This window comes from Gymnoscopelus braueri, assembly GCF_963280865.1.
Source record: "Gymnoscopelus braueri genome assembly, chromosome: 4".
NCBI classification, from domain to species: Eukaryota; Metazoa; Chordata; class Actinopteri; order Myctophiformes; family Myctophidae; genus Gymnoscopelus; species Gymnoscopelus braueri.
In genome coordinates this window covers 47,860,570-47,879,974 of record NC_137605.1, presented here as the reverse complement: position 1 = coordinate 47,879,974, position 19,405 = coordinate 47,860,570, and the positions used below count along the sequence as shown (strand labels likewise).

General features: G+C 44.5%; 1 protein-coding gene across 3 annotated transcripts in view; it reads right to left on the bottom strand.

Moving 5' to 3' along the window:
- Positions 1-18,947, bottom strand: part of rims2a (regulating synaptic membrane exocytosis 2a) — a gene marked incomplete at its 3' end in the record, with an annotated part of 136,647 nt that extends 117,700 nt beyond the window's left edge. For all 3 annotated transcript variants that reach the window (XM_080426402.1, XM_080426403.1, XM_080426404.1), the window contains exons 1-3: positions 18,074-18,947; positions 4,546-4,757; positions 1,261-1,380 (exon numbers count right to left, since the gene is read on the bottom strand). In XM_080426402.1, coding sequence (XP_080282528.1) covers positions 1,261-1,380; positions 4,546-4,757; positions 18,074-18,932 — 1,191 coding nt within the window. In that variant the 5' untranslated portion in view covers positions 18,933-18,947. The remainder of the gene's footprint in view (positions 1-1,260; positions 1,381-4,545; positions 4,758-18,073) is intronic.
- Between the last annotated feature and the right edge of the window lie 458 nt (positions 18,948-19,405).

The following is a 19,405-nucleotide window of genomic DNA, read 5'->3' as shown; positions in this document are numbered from 1 at the left end:
GTAATCAATAATTGGAAGCCAAAAGGGCAAAGCGGCCCAGATGAGTGAGCTAAAGAGACAGGCGGGGCCACATTATGGTAGAATTCAACGCTATCAAACTTGTGTACAGTATTATACACATGAGTGCAGATGGACTGACAAGACAAAGACTAGAACACACACACAGCAAACTCCTACATACATCCTTCGTACACTCCAACCCACTTCACTCAGTCTCAGCGCTTTGCCCGTTGCACAGACCGTATGACGGAAGCATTTTTGAAAATTGTGTGAGTCAACAGTCTGGCTCGAGAGACTAACTTCCCAGTAGTACTCTTAATCCATTAAGACCGGGAACGCATCTGTGTCATTTTTTAAGATTTATTTGGCTATTCAAAAATATGATATATATATATATATATATATATATATATATATATATATATATATATATATATATATAAAAGCTCATAGCGTGGTGGTAGATCTGCAATTTCTTTTAAAAAATCTTGGAAAATCTGTGCACATCTTTGAATATATATTTAAATATGTTTTAAAGCGAACATTTTTAACTCCGATCTGTGCTTCTGGGGGTCCCTGGAGCAACATATTTTGAGATGGGGGTTCACAGCCAGATATCATATCATTTTGGGGGTTTGAGGATTTAGAAGACATTTTTAGATATGTATATGGCCGCAGACCCCCCATCTAAAAATGTTTTGTTCCAGGGACCCCCAGAAGCAAAGATTTTAGTTACAAATGTTTGCTTTAAAAATATATATATTCAAAGATTTGCACAGATTTTTATGATTTTTTAAAGAATAGCATATTTTTTAATAGCCAAGAAATCTAAGATGGCACAAATTCGTTCCCGGATTGAATGGGTTAAGCCATTAGTATCCATTCATTGTACATTTCCCCAACAAGATTGGGCGACAGTGGCTCAGGGGTAGACAGTGGCTCAGGGGTAGACAGTGGCTCAGGGGTAGAGTGGCCGGTAGAGCGGCCGGATGGTAACCGCCAGGTTCCCAGTTCGAACCCGGGCTCCCCCAGAGTTAGTGTCGAAGTGTCCTTGAGCAAGACACTGAACCCCTAATTGCTCCCGATGAGCAGGTTGGTGCCTTGCATGGTTTCCTCCGCCATCAGTGTATGTGTGAATGGGTGAATGTAATGCACAATCTATGTAAAGCGCTTTGGATAAAAACGCTATATAAATGCACCTTTTACCATTTAGAACGGGCTCTTCATACAGAGTGAGGAGGAGGAGGAGGAGGATCTCACCTTCAGTCCCAGCAGAGCTCCTGAGTCTCGAGGCACACTTCCATCCTTCATCCGCTTGTTGAGCAAGATGCGCCCTATGAGGCGATCCCCGTCTTTGGACGGCTGCCATGTCACCGGGTGCTACAAGGTCAAGAGCGACAACACAACAACACACACCTTCTGTTTTACAGCTTATATCCAACTGGAGAGTTATCACTTTAAAAGACACACACACACAAAAAAAACAGAGGATTGTTCGTAGTGGGGGGTTGGGGTGGAGGGGTGGTGCTGGGGAAGAGAGGAGGGAGGGGGGGAGGTGGGTTCGGTCCATTCACTTGATTGAGAAAGAGAGCTTCACACAAACTCTTGTTCGAACACAGTATGATGTTTTAGAGAGCTAGGGTGATGCTTGAGTTAAAGTTAGTTAGAGCTGTGTGTCAATTTTTCCACAGTGATCAGTGATTTAATTGGGATACCCAGTGCATACCAAAGAATGCCTTATAGGGGCTGTGTCCACAGAAAAGCGTTAATTTATTTATTTTTGAGCAGCCAGCACCTGTCTGTATGCCATGCATTTCTATGGTAAGGACACGCTGCAGCGCTCCTCTTCCCAGCCAGCCTAGCATCGCACTTCAGAGCTCCCCCAGTTTCCAGTGTTTTTATTTTTCTGGCGTAGCGATCTGGGCTGAAAATATTGTAACTTTTGGAGAGGATAGCGATGCTCAATCTCACATTTGATCCTTCTGGCTGTGTCAGTCTGACAAACCCTGACATTTATGTCCTCCTATAAGGCATTCTTTGGTATTCACTGGGGTATCACGATAAAAAAAACGATATTAATGTGTGCAAATTTTAAAAACTGATCACTGAAAGAAACCATTTGGGTCACAATTCACACCTTAGCAGGACTTAGCCTTTGTTGTTAAAGTTCTGTGTTCATTTCCCGAGTTTGTGTGGAGCTGCCAACAATGATGGTAGAATGGGTTGCATGCAGAAGCAGTCCATGAACAGTGAAGCAGGTAGCACCCCACCACCCCCCCTAGCTCTGGTCCATGATAGCGTCAGCCAGAACTCGCCGACGCTACGCAAGGGCAAGGGACTGTGTATTTCCTCATTGACCGGGTTTGTGATGTCTAAGCTGCAGTAAAAAAAATTAAGAATATCATTTTGCCAAAGCATTTCTCCTTACGTTCTGAGAGGTGGGATGCCTCTCAGAACCCCACCTTTTGTGCGAAAAAATTAAATGTGCAATGCCATAAAATAAAATATGACCACCAGACAGGTAAACCTTTATTATAACACCACCTACAGATCCAGTCAATAGCATTTTCTTTTTCTATTGGCCAAAAAGTGGATTCTGGGAAGGCTACCCACCACAGAGAAAAGGCTTTGAACACCATAAAAACGTCTTTGTATCGGTGAGTAGCGAAATCATATTCTTTATTTTTACTGCACTGTAGACATCAGTAGACATAAAAATAAATAAAAAAACTGGTCAATAAGGTAGTCCCTGGCATTAGCGTTAGAGCTGTGGTTCTCAAACTGGGGTCCAGGGAACCCTCAATGTTCCTTGAGGGGGTTCTAAAAGGACCCTTAACAGGTCTGTAACAGGTCTGTAACTCTGAGAGTGTACAAATGGAACCTTTATGCACCCTCACAGTTATTGAAATAAAAAAAAGTTTGAGAACACTGGGTTAGAGAGAACTCACTAACGCTATGGACCAGAACTACCCACCCCCCCCCCCCCCCCCAAACCCAGCAGTCCTTCTCAAATCCAAGGTGTGGTAGCCGGGGGTTTCAGGGTACAGAAGCATGCCTCACTCCTCCACCTTGCTCCACCACTACTACACACACAAACACACACAGTACAACCATTGCTAAGGGTGGGAGTATAGCGGAGGAAAGCAAAACAAATACAAAAAATCTGATATATTTCCTACGATACAGAAACAATTGAGGTAGAGACACATAAACGCAGGAGCTACGAGGAAGATCGAGAAACGGGAGAAAACGGACGGCACAGAATTCAAGGCATGAGACACAAATTAGGATGAGACCTCAGACGTGACAGTGAAAGGGAAAAAAGAAAAACAGATCGTCTGTGCAAAAACAAATTCAACCTTCCGTGAGTCGGTGTGTTTTTTTTAATACTGTATAATTCAGGTTTTGTAACTGGAGTGAAGTGGAGAACTTGGGATTGTGTGTGCGTGCGTGTGCGTGCATGCCTGCGCATGAGTGTGTGTGTGTGTGCGTGGGTGTGGGTGTTCTGTTAAGAGTGGGTGGTGCATGGTGTGGAACGGGGGAAGCAGAACAATGGCCAAACGCATGCTCCGTCATGCGACGGTGTCGCCGCGGCTGATATAGCCGATATACAAGCTCACGGCGTGCCGCGGATGCGCCGCGTTATGACTGTATAGGGATGGGACGAATATGAAAATCACATGTCACGATTATTGTGGCAAAAATAATTGCGATTGACGATTACATCGCGATAACTTGTAGACGTGCTATTTTTGGCGAATCGATTAGAGTGGAGTGAAATGAGAACATACCGAATGCGCTCTTTACAGGTCTGTTTCATCAAGTATAGAGGGTTTAAGTGGTACAGAATTTGCAGCTCAACAAAAGCTAATTCATCCTAGTGTATGACGGAGGACAATGTCACGATAAATCAAAATGTCTGCGATACGATTATTATGTGAGCAGGTTTTTTTAATCACAATAAACGATAATAGCGGTTATCGTCCCATCCCTGGTTGTGAGCTTGTGTATCGGCTGTAATGCGGCAACGGGGGACACCGTCGCACGGCGAAGTATGAACCAGGCTTAAAGAGGGGTGTGGCGGGCCTGTGCAGACAGAGGTGTTCCCTCTAAGACGCACTGCTACACATTACAGAGCAAGACAAGGTACGGAGAGGACTAGCATGCAACCACGAAGGGGGGAGGGGGACCCACGTTTCTGTGTGTGCCATGACAAACATAGGGGGGTGGGGGGTGGGGGGGTGGGGGGTGTTTGAGTGCTCTCCTGTAAAAATACTGGATGTTCCATTTAATAATGCCTTGAAGAGCAAAACAACAAGTAGCAAGCAAAGAGACTCACCCCCGCCCCCCAAAAAGTAAAACCGAAAAAAGACAACAATAATCTCAAGAAAAAAACAAAAACCAAAAAAAAAAATGAATAAAAAACATCTCACCTATTTTACAATTTAAGAGACAGAGAGCAAACAGTATTATGGATAGGTCATAAATAAAATAAAATAAATAAAAACAAAACAAAACAATGCAGGCTAGATTTGGTCTCAGTACCTTCTCACTATGGCTATGCTCCTCGTTTAGGGTAGTGCTACTGCACGTATCAACTCCCGAGTCTTTAACCTGCGGTTCGCACCATGCCAAGTCCTCTTCAAATGAGTGTCCCCCAAAGCGCACCATTTTCTTTTGCCTCTCAGATAAGGTGTGTGTCGGCTCGGACATAAATGCCTGCTCAATAGTTTGTCTTTTTCCCCTTTGACTGTCCCCTACAGGTGGTGGGAATAAAAAACAAGAAAGGAAACAGAAAAAACAACATGCAAAAAAGGTGTAAATAAAACAAAAGGAAAAAACATGGAATGACTCAAAAAGACTCTGAGAGATAGATAGGGAGTCGGGGAGGGGGGAGGGGGGTTGGGGGGGCGGGTTCTAGAGAGGGGGGAGAGGGGGGAGCCGAGGGGGGAGGGGGCGGGGCCCCGCATGTCTCACCAAAGACATTGGGGAGGCCTCGCTGCTATGCCAAGACGCATGGTCCCACCAATGGCCATCCAAATCTCCTGCGGGATATGAGGGAGTGGGCAAACATAACGCATATACACCAGAGAAGACAGCAACAACAAGGGACGTTGTGAGGACGTGCCAGCCGGCGCAGCGCCGCCGACCGCTATTCACTGGGTTTTCTCAATGTCTGGTCCGGGGACCACCACGAGGGGTCCAAATGGACCATTTTATAGCCTGATTGATACGGCTCCGTCGCGCGGTGAGAATTGCCGACCTACAAGCTCACAATGCGTCGCCGAAGCGACGCATTGTGAGCTTGTAGGTCGGCAATTCTCGGGCCGTTCCTTGCCGAGCGACGTCCTCGTGCGACGGCGCGTAAATTAGGATTCACGGGTCTGTAACTCTGAGAGCGTACAAACCACATGGCGGTGACCTTGCCGGTTCAGACGTTGAGAAAGTAGTGCCATTATTCCCACGGTGGCCCTTTTTGGTCTTTCGTCTTTTCGACGTTAAGACCAAGATGGCCACCGTGTGAATTATGGTCAATGACAGAGATTGACATCAAGGACATTAACACTCACTCCCTCACACACACACACACACACACACACACACACACACACACACACACACACACACATACACACATACACACCCACACGTGCGTGCGCGCGCACACACACACACATACTGTACAAACACTCCTAACAAACAAGTGATACGGGCAGAAAACTCAATCATGTGCATACACACTCAAAAGGCGAGCAAAGGTGAGATCATTGTATTACAATGCAAAAAGGTAACACTCCTGTGAAAAAAAATGGAAACACGGGTAAAGACATAATACTGTAAGTAAGTGTGGATCAACGCTCAACGTTCAAAGAAAGCTGATCTACAAGCTCTCAACGCTTGTACCTCAACATCACAATGCTATGCATTTGTAGAAATACATTATTTTAACTCATTCACAGCAGCCTGTGAATGATCCAAGCACCACCGAAGAAGAGTACACGCAGAAATCACGTCATCACAACAAAAAAAATCTAGTAACTTTCTTGTTAAAGGGTTTATAAAAGTAAACATTTCTCAGCTTTCTGTTGTTTTTCTGCTGTTTTTCAAAAATCAAGCCACATTCAAACGGCCATAGCTCTGGAATGGATCATCGCGACCGGCCATTTTTTTTGCGTGTAATGAGCCGATCTCCGTGACGACGGAGGTCACGGAGAATATTCCAGGATTTTTCAAAGGTACGGTAAAATCGCCGTTTTCGCTGGCAAGGGGACCGGAGACGGATGAGTGAATTAATTAATTCCTGGCAGTGAAAGAGTTAATAATTGATTAGGTGGTTGAACCGTTTCACCCCTACCTATTTCCTGGTTTAGGCCTTTATCTTGCACTAGTATCTACAACAGCCAGAGGGGGAGGGAAGAGTGTCGGCCCGAGAACAAGGCTCACACCATCTATTATTCACTGAAACCTCTTCCGCTATAGTGCAGCCATTCCCAACCTGTGGGCCATGAAGATACAGCAAGCGTGCACGCAAATCATTTATAATAATATATTTATAATAATAAAAAATATATATATATCATTATATATCTTTTCTGTAAAACAGTGAAAATTTAGTTTTCAATGTGATACCGAATACCGATAAATAACAAATAGGAATTTAAAGGGACATGACATTTTGTAGTTTGCTTTCCAGTTCATGTTAAAACAAACTACAGCAGAAAGCAACACAGCTGCACCAAACAAATTAATAATGAGTGTGTTAGATTTTCATAGGTGTCCAGAGCCAAGGGCATGTCAATGTTCAAGCATGATAGACATATTGACACACCTCAAATCTAACACACCCATTCCATTCCTAACAGTATGCTGCTATATCAGTGGTGCTCCAACTTTTCCATGTCAAGGACCCCCAAAATGATATGTATCACGGGCCCACCCATCTGCCGTGTTAAGCGGTCAGATGGGTGTGATTTCGATATTTTTTCGAAATATTTACAGAGTTACTGTAGATGTTAATTTTTAAATCTGAACTCCATGCGTGTTGAGCCTGATGTAATTAGTTGCGCGTGTCATCCAACAAAGATCTACAAGCATATCTACAAACTCACAATGCATCACACCATTGTGAGCTTGAGATTTTTTTAACTTTTCTTCTCGAGAGTTTCAAGTGGGCCCTGACCCAGAAAAGGTTTGGAACCACTTGCCTTAGTGCTTTCACTTTTGGTTTTGTTTTGGGTTTTTTCCAGAAAACAAGAGCATTAAGCACTTGGCCCTTCTTGTCGGGGCTGTAACTTCAAATGGGTCTTCATGCTAACTAAGTTAGCATGCCGCTATCTATCTTATCCAGGCTGGATCTTGCAGGATGAGGAAGCACACATCTCTAATACGTTTAGTTCAGTGCTACATCAACCTTAACTGACCTCCATCTAAAGTGCACCGGCCGGCTGCCGAGAGAAGCTTTTTAAAGATGGGGTTCATGATTACAACTTCTGTAAGCTACGGCAGTGGTAGAAGAAGATTTTTGTAAAAAGCCCGTATTCAAAATAGTACTGGTGTCAAAACATACGTATACAGTCAGCGATGGAAGAAGTACTCAGATGTTGTGCTCAAGTAAATGCGGCAATACCACAATGTAGAAATAGCCTATAATCAAAATTTCACTTGTTTATCTCTGTAGGCAAATCTAGAAAAAAAAGTGCATTGCCTTAAATGTAAAGTATAAAGCAAAGGGTGGAGTGTAGTCAGTCAGTGTGCTGAGTTATGTAAGTGTCCTCCTAACAAAGCAAACACCACTACATTATTGATGCTGCATGGGGCTTTCCAGGATCGCTATTAGTAGCCAGGAAGAAAAGACAGAGAGAAGCACATGCTTAGTTTACAGTGTAAGGCTACTCAACTTAACATTTAGCTCAGGAGCCCAGCAAAATACAGCTGTGTCCTTAAAGGGCCTTAACGCTTTGGGGGTCCTTGACATGAAGAGAACTACTGGTTTAACCAATAGTTAAAAAGAATCCACAACAATTAAAGTTTATTTTGGAGTGACGCTTTTTTCCACTTTAACTGTTGTGGATTATTTTTAACAATGTATGTTTTGTTAGCTGAGCACCCACGGCCAAGAAAGGCACACAGAGGAAGCGCACACCTGCTCCAGCTATAGATACTTGGTTTAATCAACTTTTAGGCTTTAACTTGGATGTAATAATGCAACTTTTATTAGTTTAGTACATAATCAAGGCTACTGTGTTGTGTTGCGTTTGCAAGGACTCTCTAGTAAATGGCCCTGAAAATCCCACTGAGCCATTTATTTGGGCTGGGGAGTCCTTGTACATGTGCCGTGTCAAAGTAGGTTTAATTATGTAATCGAGAGAGTGCACAGAGAGGATACAGACTCTTAAGCCCAGATTTGGGGCTGGGATATTTAGGAGAGTATTAATGCGATCAATAAAATCATTACATAATTCAGTCAGGCCTATGATCTGCTCTCCAAAACACATTAATAGATATAATGACAGATCACTTAGTTTTGGCAGTACATTGAATCTTAACTAGATTACATTTAGCATAAGTGCTGAAGCAGCACATGCAGGCCCTCGTCATGCTGTAGGTTGGTTATGCGGATATTTGTGACCGTTCTATTTTAGCTCAGAAATAAGGGTCAGGTTCCCTGTGGCCTCCGGTAAATGTCTCGAAATTCCTCCCCACACACACACAGACACACACACACACACACACACACACACACACACACACACGTCATACTGTAGGTAGGTTATGCGGATGTTTGTGGCTGTTCTACTTTACTTTAGCTCGGAAATAAGGGTCATGTTTCCAGTGACTGTGGTATCTGGTCACTGTCAACAAGTTAGTTTCTTGACCAACCTGTTCCCCCACCAATACACACACACACACACACACACACACACACACACACACACACACACACACACACACACACACACACACACACACACACACACACACACACACACACACACACACACTCACACACACACGTACAGATGCTAGCACACACAGACACACTTTTTAACCTGCTATATGAGGAAGGCTGAGGCCTAAACGCGTAAGCGTTCTCAATAAATTTGTATCTGAGCCAGTCTTGTATCCGTTATTTTGGAGTGCCGCTTTTTCCACTTCGGTGGTATTTGATTTAACACACAGACACACGTCTTTAAAAAGCTGACCCGATGAAGAAAAATCTCCATGTGTGACCTGCATACCCATGCACTCTGCCATTAGCTGCACTACATCCACAGCATTTTTTTCCCCCTTACCGGCTATGACTCTGAAGAGGGAGAAGGAGCCAGAGCAGAGAGAACATCAATTGTAATCGCATGTGAGCTGAGTGAATCAGAGGAGGGAGAGAGACAGAGAGGGAGAGAAGGAGAGAGAGGGATGAAAAAAGGGGCAGAATGCATCTTTGGGGCCATATGTGTCCAGTCAGCTCCTTGGGGTTTGTGCACTCAGCTTGACTGGGCCAGGAAATGGGTTGTGTAGTGTCAGGATAAGCAGGGATGGTGTCATGCTCTCTAACCTCGCAAAGCCCCGAGGTGTTGCCATGAACCAAAAGGACAGCAGTGGTGTGAAGTAACTAAATACATCTACTCAAGTGCTGTATTTAAGTACAATTTTGAGGTATTTCCAATGTCCAATACTTTTACTTCTATTCCACTACATCTCATAGGCAAATATTGTACTTTTACTCCACTACAATTATTTGAAAACTTTAGTTACTAGTTACTTTGCAGATATAAATTATTATATTATAAAACATACATTAACCGCTTCAGCCATATTTTATACATAGGCTATTTCAAAATAGCCGATCTACAAGCTCACAACGTGTCGCGAGCTTGTAGATCTGCTATTTTCAAACATTTTAGTACTTTTACTTTTGGTACTTTAAGTATATTTTGGAGAGGAGAGGAGAGGAGAGGAGAGGAGAGGAGAGGAGAGGAGACGGGAGGAGAGGAGACGGGAGGAGACAGGAGGGGAGGAGAGGACAGGAGAGGAGACGGGGAGGGGAGGGGACAGGAGGGGAGGAGAGAGGGCGTGCCAGCTGTAATGGTTCTGGCTCATGCCCGTGAGCGAGGGCCCAAGACTGATTTAGTGCCCCGTCGTTCTCCCTCTGTTTTCCCCTTTATTGATTCCCTGACATGCAGGCTCATAATAGTGCCGAGCGGACAGAAAAAGGAAAGGAAAAGGGGAAACAGAACGAGACGGGCATTGTGTGACGATGGCCCAAGTTACATCAGTGGTGGAAAAAGTACTCAAATATTTTACTTAAGTAAAAGTATCAATACTGCAGTGTAGAAATACAATGCGTCGGATCGAGTAAAAGTACTTAGTTACTTTACACCACTGAGTTAAATTCTCATGAATAAACCCCTCTACTGTATACTTAGTAAAAAAAAAAATCTAAAATAGCAGATGTACAAGCTCGCCAAAAATAACCAATCTACAAGCTCACGACAGAATAGGGATGCTAGGGGTTCGAGTGGTTTTAATGGTATTCAGGATCAGACCTTGCACCTACTGTACTGTACTGTACCACAGCAGATTAGTGTTATTGTTCTGATCGTTGAGAAGGCTGACCTTCTCATCAACGCTCTGTAACAAACCAGCTAACCCTGCTGATTAGAGCAAAAAGTGAAGAAAAAAAATACCCCAGTATAGTTAAAGTATAATTATATAATATTTTAGCAATGACTGCATCTGCCGTAGGTCATTATATTCTGATATAAATATGTCTAAAATTCTAAATGAAACTATTCTCTTTCTCTTGCTACAGTGATTGATACACTTAAACCCTATATACTTTGTTGACCGGGGTCCCCCAGGGGTCTAAGCTTGATCCGCTCCTTTTTCCTCCTCTACACCAAATATCTTCACCGAAAATAGCCGATCTCGAAGCTCACAACGCGCCACGTTGCGATGCATTTTGAGAGCTTGTAATGTAGAGCTTGCAGTTTTTGCCGAATGTTTGTCTATTTTTGCTGATACTTTTTTTTACCCAGCCTACTTATGATGCTAATGTTTCTAAAAGAACATACCTGTATCCACAAGTTTCCTAGGGCATGTTGGACATCACTTCCTGTAGATTTGATCCCTGATACCTGATCAAATCGACAGGAAGTGATGCCCACCATGCCCTATAGGAAACTTGTGGATATGATGCTAATGTTTCTAAAAGAACATGTACACACCTGCAAATGATGCTACTCTTTATACCTGCTTCGCTATGTATCTTTATTTGTTCTTTTTTCTATCTCCCTTTGCTCCTACTCTACCTCTCATGGGATACTGCAAAACGATGGAACGTGCATGGGAAATGTTTGTCTATTTTTGTCAAATGTTTGCCTATTACAACATGACTCTAGGGTTCATGTGGTTTAATTCAACGTCAAATGTGTTGTTGTTGTTGTTGCTGCTGCTACATCTGCAGAGGCTAAACTTCACCCCGTATACAGTACGTCTCACATTCCCCCCCCACAGCGTGGTGGTGCGACGACTATGTTTAAAACATACACAATGTTTCACCCCCGTCTCTCTTTTTGTCCCCCCCCCCCCTCTCGCTCTCACCCCCCTCTCCGAATTGTAGTAAAAACAGCGTCAATAATTAATGATCCAATTAATAGTTTACACTGCTTTTTATTGAGCTGTCAAAGTGATGGAGAGCCTAGCTGGCGGTGAACTCCACACTGGCTCTGCCTTGGTGCTGGCGCTGCCGCCTCGCTTTCGCCCTGAATCAGCACTTTGCTGGAAGGAGGAGGCCTGGGAGCGTCGGCAGGCGGGCGGAGCGGCAGCGCCCGGCCCGGCCCGGCCCGGCCACCGCAAAGACTGCTGATGCTCACAAATTTATGGCCGTGATGAGTTTCCTGCTCCGCTGGAAAAAAAGAGTAGTAATACTCTGATTCTCTTAGCAATGCCACTGTAGAATGTATGCCACAGTGTAGAAAAACACACAAGTAAAAAGAAAAAAGGCTGAATTCAAAATTTTACTTGAGTAAAAAGCAAGACTGCTGATGCTCCCAAATAGCAGATCGACAAGCTCACAATAACAGAAAACAGAAGAGACATCAGTATAGAGCCCTGAGGGACTCCGGTCAACCATATGGGGGTTTAAGTGGACTTAAATGCTGCTGATGCTCACAAATGTATGGCCGTGATGAGTTTCCTGCTCTGCTGCTCTGCTGAAAAAAACCCCACCACCAGTGGTGGTGGGAGAGAAGTACTCTTTAGTAAAAGTAAAAGTAGCAATGCCACTGTAGAATGCCACAATGTAGAAATACTCTGTTACAAGTAATTAAAAAAAAAAGAGGCCTGTATTCCAAATGTTACACATTTTTACATCAACATATAATACTTAACACCTTTACCGCCGGGCCCGTAGTTCTACGGGCCGTTAAATCCAACGGTTAAGCGCCGAGCCCGTAGTCCTACGGGCTGCGGTCTTTTCGCGCATGCGCGGTCCGGGTGCACTTTCGAATTTTTTTTGATCCACTTCCGTTTCCGGTTTGATGACAGGAAATAGAATTATTTGGGATCCGGTTTCGACGATCACGCCCGCTCCCATTCTACAGACGAAACTGAAACTCAATTCTCTTCCTGTAGTTTTTTCTCCTCGCATTTCACTGTTTAACGTAATCCGCTCTAACTCAAACATGGATGCCCCGTTTGACACGTGGTTTTCACTGGGAGATACAGGGAGATCTCGCGGATGTAAACAGACTGTGTAGCGCTCAATCTTAAGGATTTTAACAAGATCTATGGCGACATGAAAAAAACAAAAAAACAACAAAAACACCTTGGCACTGGTGAGTACATTATGAGATTAACCTCTGGCGGTGGATGTGTTAATGAACCAAAGTAAAAATAAAAAAATTCTGAGCATAAAAGCATAAAATAGGGTTTCATTGGTTATTGTAATAATCTAAATGTGCAAAGGAATTAGTAACTAAAGCTGTCAAATAACTGTAGTGGAGTAAAAACGACCACGTTTACCTCTGAGATGTAGCGGAGTAGAAGTATAAAGTATTGAAAAATGGAAATCCTTTTACTTTTCTTTTTTTTTTACTTAAGTACAGTACTTGAGTAAAAGTACTTTCCACCACTGCCGGGCCACAGAATGCTGATGCTTCACAATTTATGGCCGTGATGAGTTTCCTGCTCTGTGAGAAAGCAGCACAGCCAGCGTCTCACCGGGGGATCAGGGCCTGTGCCACTGTTAATAATAACACCCCGGGACAAGACAGGAGTAGCGTACATGCCCTCCACGCTGGCACACACGCCCCCACCATCCGTTTGGACTGTTAATGAGGTTTAGGCCAGCCGGGGCGTTCGTTCACTCTGTCGGGTAGAAACCTCATATTCTTTTCAGGATTCAAATAAAAAAATTGCAGATCTACAAGCTCAAATCGAGCTCTCTCTCTTTTTCTCTCTCCGATCACAAACGCGGGCCTTAACTACTTGAACCCCAGCATATCTAATACAAAAATATCCCGTTATATTTTTATACAACTAGATTCTGCCAAGTCCCGGAAAAAACGCGCTGTGATTGGCCAGTAGTCAGGAAGCAATCAATTGAACGCTCCGGTGACATCTTTTGAGACGTCCTCTCTCTCTCTCTCTCTCTCTCTCTCTCTCTCTCTCTCTCTCTCTCTCTCTCTCTCTCTCTCTCTCTCTCTCTCTCTCTCTCTCTCTCTCTCTCTCTCTCTCTCTCTCTCTCTCTCTCTCTCTCTGATCACAAACGCGGGCCTTAACTACTTGAACCCCAGCATATCTAATCTGAGGGGAACATTCGCCCACGAAAATAGCCGATCTACAAGCTTGCAACACACAACATTTTTGTTGAAGACATTTGATTGAAAAGAAAAGTGGTTCAAGTACAGTTGTAACTAAAGTCTTTTTTTTATTTATTTTTAGAATAGTTAATAATTGAAGTGGTTAAGCTGTTTGGACTATCATGGTCACATTAGGTTGAGTGCTGCTGGCTTCTGGTGTTTTTTACGCTAGCCAACGGAATGGCAGCTGCGAGGCAAAGAGGGTAATCACTGTTGTCAGCCTGTAGGCTACAGAGGGCCACAGAGGGCACAGCCCTGTCTGGGGACATCCCATAATGTTTTATATCACATGGCAAACCGTGTACAGTAAGTGGTTTTAGAGAGAGGAGAGATGAGAGAGAGAGAGAGAGAGAGAGAGAGAGAGAGAGAGAGAGAGAGAGAGAGAAAGAGAGCGAGAGAGAGAGATGAGAGCGAGAGAGAGAGAGAGAGAGAGAGGAGAGAGAGAGAGAGAGAGAGAGAGAGAGAGAGAGAGAGAGTGAGTGAGTGACCTTGCAACTTTAGTCACAAAGATATATGATCAGGAACTTTTAAAAGTGAAATGGCTCAGTCACAGATATTGCACATCATTTTTATTAACCGCTTTAACCCTGCATCCCAATTGTGGGTTATGTCATTATAGGACCTGCAAATGCTGTGAGCTTGCAGGCTAATCGCAATAGATTCGCTATCAGCCGTCGAAATCATTTTGAAGTCGTAGAGGAGCTATTTTCTGCTGTGTGAGTCGTTCTGATGGACATTAACTCATAAGACAAATGCTGGACTTTCTTAGTACCTTACAATCTTAGCAAGTGAGTCCGCTGAGCTGGCGTTGTCATCCTTTTGTAAAGGATTTAGTCTGTGTTTTCCCTGATGGGTGCACTGAGAGATGGCGAGCACGTCCAATTAGATTAAGAGGCTTAAAAACCACAAGCTAATTAATAAAATAAAATAATTATACAAATTAATAATTCAAAAAAGGTAGAGATGGAATTCCCAGGGAGGCACTAAAAATGTCCAGCATTTTGTCCAATAGAAACCAGAGATGTGTATTTCATATTCCCTTCTTTTATAGAGAAGACCGCGTTAAATCCACATTATACTTATAGTTGCAACACCAGTGTCGCGCGCCTAAAATAGCAGATCTAAAAGCCTCACAATGCGTCGTGAGCTTTTAGATCTGCTGTTTTAGGCGCGCACGACACGGCGCATAACCAAGTCAGGCACTACTTCCTTCCTTCCACAGCCCACTCGCTTTACTATTCAGTAATAAAGTGATTTAAAGGAGCGCTCTAATGGGGGGGGTCCTTCGTATTAAAGGCACACGCCGATAAAATAAAAGGTATGTTTGTTAATGAAGGCCCATTCAGCAGAATGTGTTTTTTTTTATCCATTAAAAGACAAATAAGCCACTGTACTGGTACAGGTGCCATGTGCGCGCGGTTTGCGCAGTTAGGATCAGCTATTAAAAATAGCAGATATACAAGCTCATAGCGCGGCACCGAGTGCCGCGCTATGAGCTTGTAGATCTGCTATTTTTGTAAAAATCGTGAACATTTGTGCAAATCTTTGAATATATATTTTTTTAAGCGAACTGCTTCTGGGGGGTCCCTGGAACTAAATATTTGACAAAAGTTCGCTTTAAAAAATATATATTCAAAGATTTGCACAAATGTTCACGATTTTTCAAAAATAGCAGATCTATAAGCTCACAGCGCGGTTGTATACCTGCTATTTTTGAATAGCCAAAGAAATCTAAAATGAGTCAAATGGGGTTAAAGCCGCAGGCGCGGGTAAGGTCAACCGGAACAGTTTATGCACATACGCCATATTCCCTGTACGGTCCTCATGGATGCAATACAGGTCAGGGCAAGTCTACCGCCAAGCATTTATCCCTGGATCGAGGATTCAATCTAGGAGAGATCAGGGAATTCAGATGGAAAGAAAGGCGTAAAAATACAATAATCTCAAATGGGCATTCTCCATAATGAGCACTTTTTGCTACTTTATATGTTGATGCCAATACTTTTGACTTAAAGGAGAATTCCGGACTACGTTTTTCTTACCTTTTATATGATATTATTATATCCTAGGACGAGTGGTACAGTCGAGAAATGTCATAACTCCATCCCGAGTGCACTGCAGCTAAAAACCCGAGTGGACGGTCCATGCGCTAGATTGCATATTTTCATCGCAATATGTTTTTGTTCTTTCTGATTTTGACTGCAGGATTTTACAAAGTATATATTTTTTTACCACAGTGGCATTGCTGCTTTTACTCAAGTAAAAAAAATATCTGAGTACTTCTTCCGCCGCTGATCATCAAATCTTCTCAAGCTAGCACTCAATTCTTCTGTAGACTATGGGAGAAGAGGGAAGGGTGTTTTTTTTTTTGGACACGCAGAAGGGAAAGGAAAGACCTCCATAATTACAGGTTTGACAATAAAATCAATTTGTAATTAGGACAACTGTGGACCTGGTGGAGGCAGTCGAGGACTGAACAACTTCTTCGTCATATTCTGATCACGCAAAAGTAGCAAAAATAGCAGATCTACATGCTCACAACGCGTCACAATGAAGCCTATAGCCTCTCTATTCTGTGGGGAAATTGCCATATAGACCCCGCCCATTTCTGCCTCGTAAGACACATTATCTCTGTCGTCATGTGATCAAGATTTATCCGTCAGGCTTTTCAGATTCCATTTCCGATTGGCAACGATTGCCTTTCAAGGTTTTGTGGAGGGGGCCCGCTTTGCACAAAATGCCACCAAGCAATCATAAACGCAGCGTCTCATTGGCTCCGAATCTGAATCACACATTTAGGGGGCTCTAAACACCACAGAGCCAAAAGTAAATGGCACTTACACCCATACGGGGTGTCCCACAGGCTGGACGGGCTGCCCCCCCACGACTGCCACGGCCCTGGGTAGGCAACCCAGCCTGGCGGCGAGCTGTGCTCCGAGGAGCGCACTTTTCTAGTCACATACCGTCTCCGTCGGGTGGAAACCTATACGTCCAGAATTGTTACTTTTCAGGATTCAAATTCAAAAATAGCAAAAGTTGCAGATCTACAAGCTTGTGGATCTGCTACTTATGATGCTTTTGAGTGACACTGTAGGATGATCAAGTAGGGCATTAATGTACAAAAGGTTTCCACCCGACAGAGACGATATGCTTTTTAAATGTATATTCATTAATTGTAAAGAAATCATCCAAATCTAAGCAGTAGACTGACTGACTCACATTCACAATCACTTGGAATCCAGTAAAACCTATAACATGAGTGTGTGTCCTTGATGCAGTAGTCGTGTCAGTAATTATAGTATTGCGGCACAAATGTAGGGCGACCCAGACAGTCCTCACTGCTCATCTTCCCAATGCAGAAACTACACCCTAAAATCCACAGCATTTATTTATCCATTTTTAAGAGTGTAAATGGAACCAAACGGAACCTTACACAGGTCCATTTGATTCCATTTCTACACTCAGTAGTGGTCAACACAACAAATCATACTTGCAGAGTGACACAGACACGCACGCGCACACGCGCACACACACACACACACACACACACACACACACACACACACACACACACACACACACACACACACACACACACACACACACACACACACACACACACACACACACACACACACACACACACAATAGCATGCATCTGATTGGCCCATGAGAGCTGAAGTGTCCTCCTCGTCGCTGCTGGAAATAGATTGACATAATTGTACATGTAGACAGATAATAGTTACTAACAAATACACACACACATACATACATACAGTACATACACTATGAACACACATAAACACACACACAACAGCAGCACACAGGGAAATATGCAGGGCCAATGAGAAGATATAGTGGTTATTTATATATCCAAATGTTCAGCTGCCACGTTGTTTCAAAAAAATACATGAGACAATAATTAACTGATTGATTAAAACATATTGTCACTGTCGGGTGGTACATTACAGTAATGTGTGCAAGCAGTACACAGTAAAATCCTCAGTGTTTATTACATTTTACATTTAGTACATTTATCCATTAGTGACTTTGGAAGTGTACATATAAATAAGTAAATAAATGGACCAGTAAGAGTCTTTACACTGAGTAAACAATCACTGATGATTTCACTGTGTAGATAAGCACGTCATCCGCATAGAGGCACATCATAAAATGAAACAGTGAGCATGGTAGTGTCTGGCGCCCCCTACCTTTCTCACTGACTGACTCACTCTCTATCTCCACGTCCTCGCAGCTGGTGTACTCGGGCGTGGTGGCCAGCTCCTCCTCCGAGCTGCTCAGCGACACCTGGCGCCTGCCGCCCTTTTTGGTCTTGTGGGGCTTGGGTGGTGGCGGCCGCACCGACTCCGACTGGTCGGAGCTGAGCGAGTCGTTGCGCAGCATGCTCTCCATCTTCTCCCGCTTGGTCTTGCGGACGGCCGAGCTGGGGTCCAGGTGGTGCTGCTGCCCCATGCGGAGGTCCCCTCCTCTCCGCGGGTGGTCCCCGGATCGGTCGTCCAGCACTGGGCTCCGGTGTGGCGTCGGCGGGCTGTGGTTAGACGTCCTGTGGCCCCCGGGGCCTCCTCCTCCTCCCATGGGCCCAGGGGAGGAGCGGTCCACGGAGTACGAGCGCTGGCCCACCATGGGCGGCCGGCGCTCGGTGAGATGCTGCCGCGACAGCCGGATGGGAGCCGGCTCGTCCTGCTCCGTGTACGCCAGCGAGACGTCACTGTGGCGCCGCTCGTGCCGCATGCGGCCCACCTCGGCGTGCATCCTCATCTGCTCCTCGTACGGCTGCGGCTTGACCGGGTAGCGCGCCAGGTTGGGGTCGCTGCGGTAGCGCGTCTGGTACTCCTCCTGGCGCTGCCGCTGCAGGTCGTACTCGCTGGGCTCTAGCTCCTGGTCCAGGGGGTACTCCTGGGAGTGCCAGCGCCCGGCGCCCCCCATCCCCGCCCGCCGGTCCCCCCGGTAGCCCGGCCCTCGCGCCGCGTCCTCGTCGTACATGTGGGGGCCGCCGCGCGAATGCCGCCGCGGGTCCCCGTCCCCGTAGTCGGACGGTGATCTGGGCATGCCACCGTCCGCCGGGGCATACTGCCCGTGGTTGACCCCCTCCCTTTGGTCGTACGCTTGGTTGGGGTCCCTGGACGCTGATGGGCTCCGTTTCCTGTCGATCAGAGAGAATAGCAGGTCATTCACCACATCAACACTGGTCTCCCTGTTTTAGGCATATGTCATTATCCCATTCAATCCGGGGAACGCATCTCTGTCATTTTAGATTTCTTTGGCTATTAAAAAAATAGCAGATTTACAAGCTCATAGCGCGGAACTCATAGATCTGCTATTTTTGAATAATTATTTGTAACTCAAATCTTTGCTTCTGGGGGTCCCTGGAACAAAATATTTTACAAATGTTTGCTTTAAAAATATATATATATTCGAAGATTTGCACAAATGTTCAAGATTTAAAAAAAATTGCAGATCTACAAGCTCGTAGCATGGCACTCAGTGCTGCGCTATGAGCTTGTACATCTGCTATTTTTGAA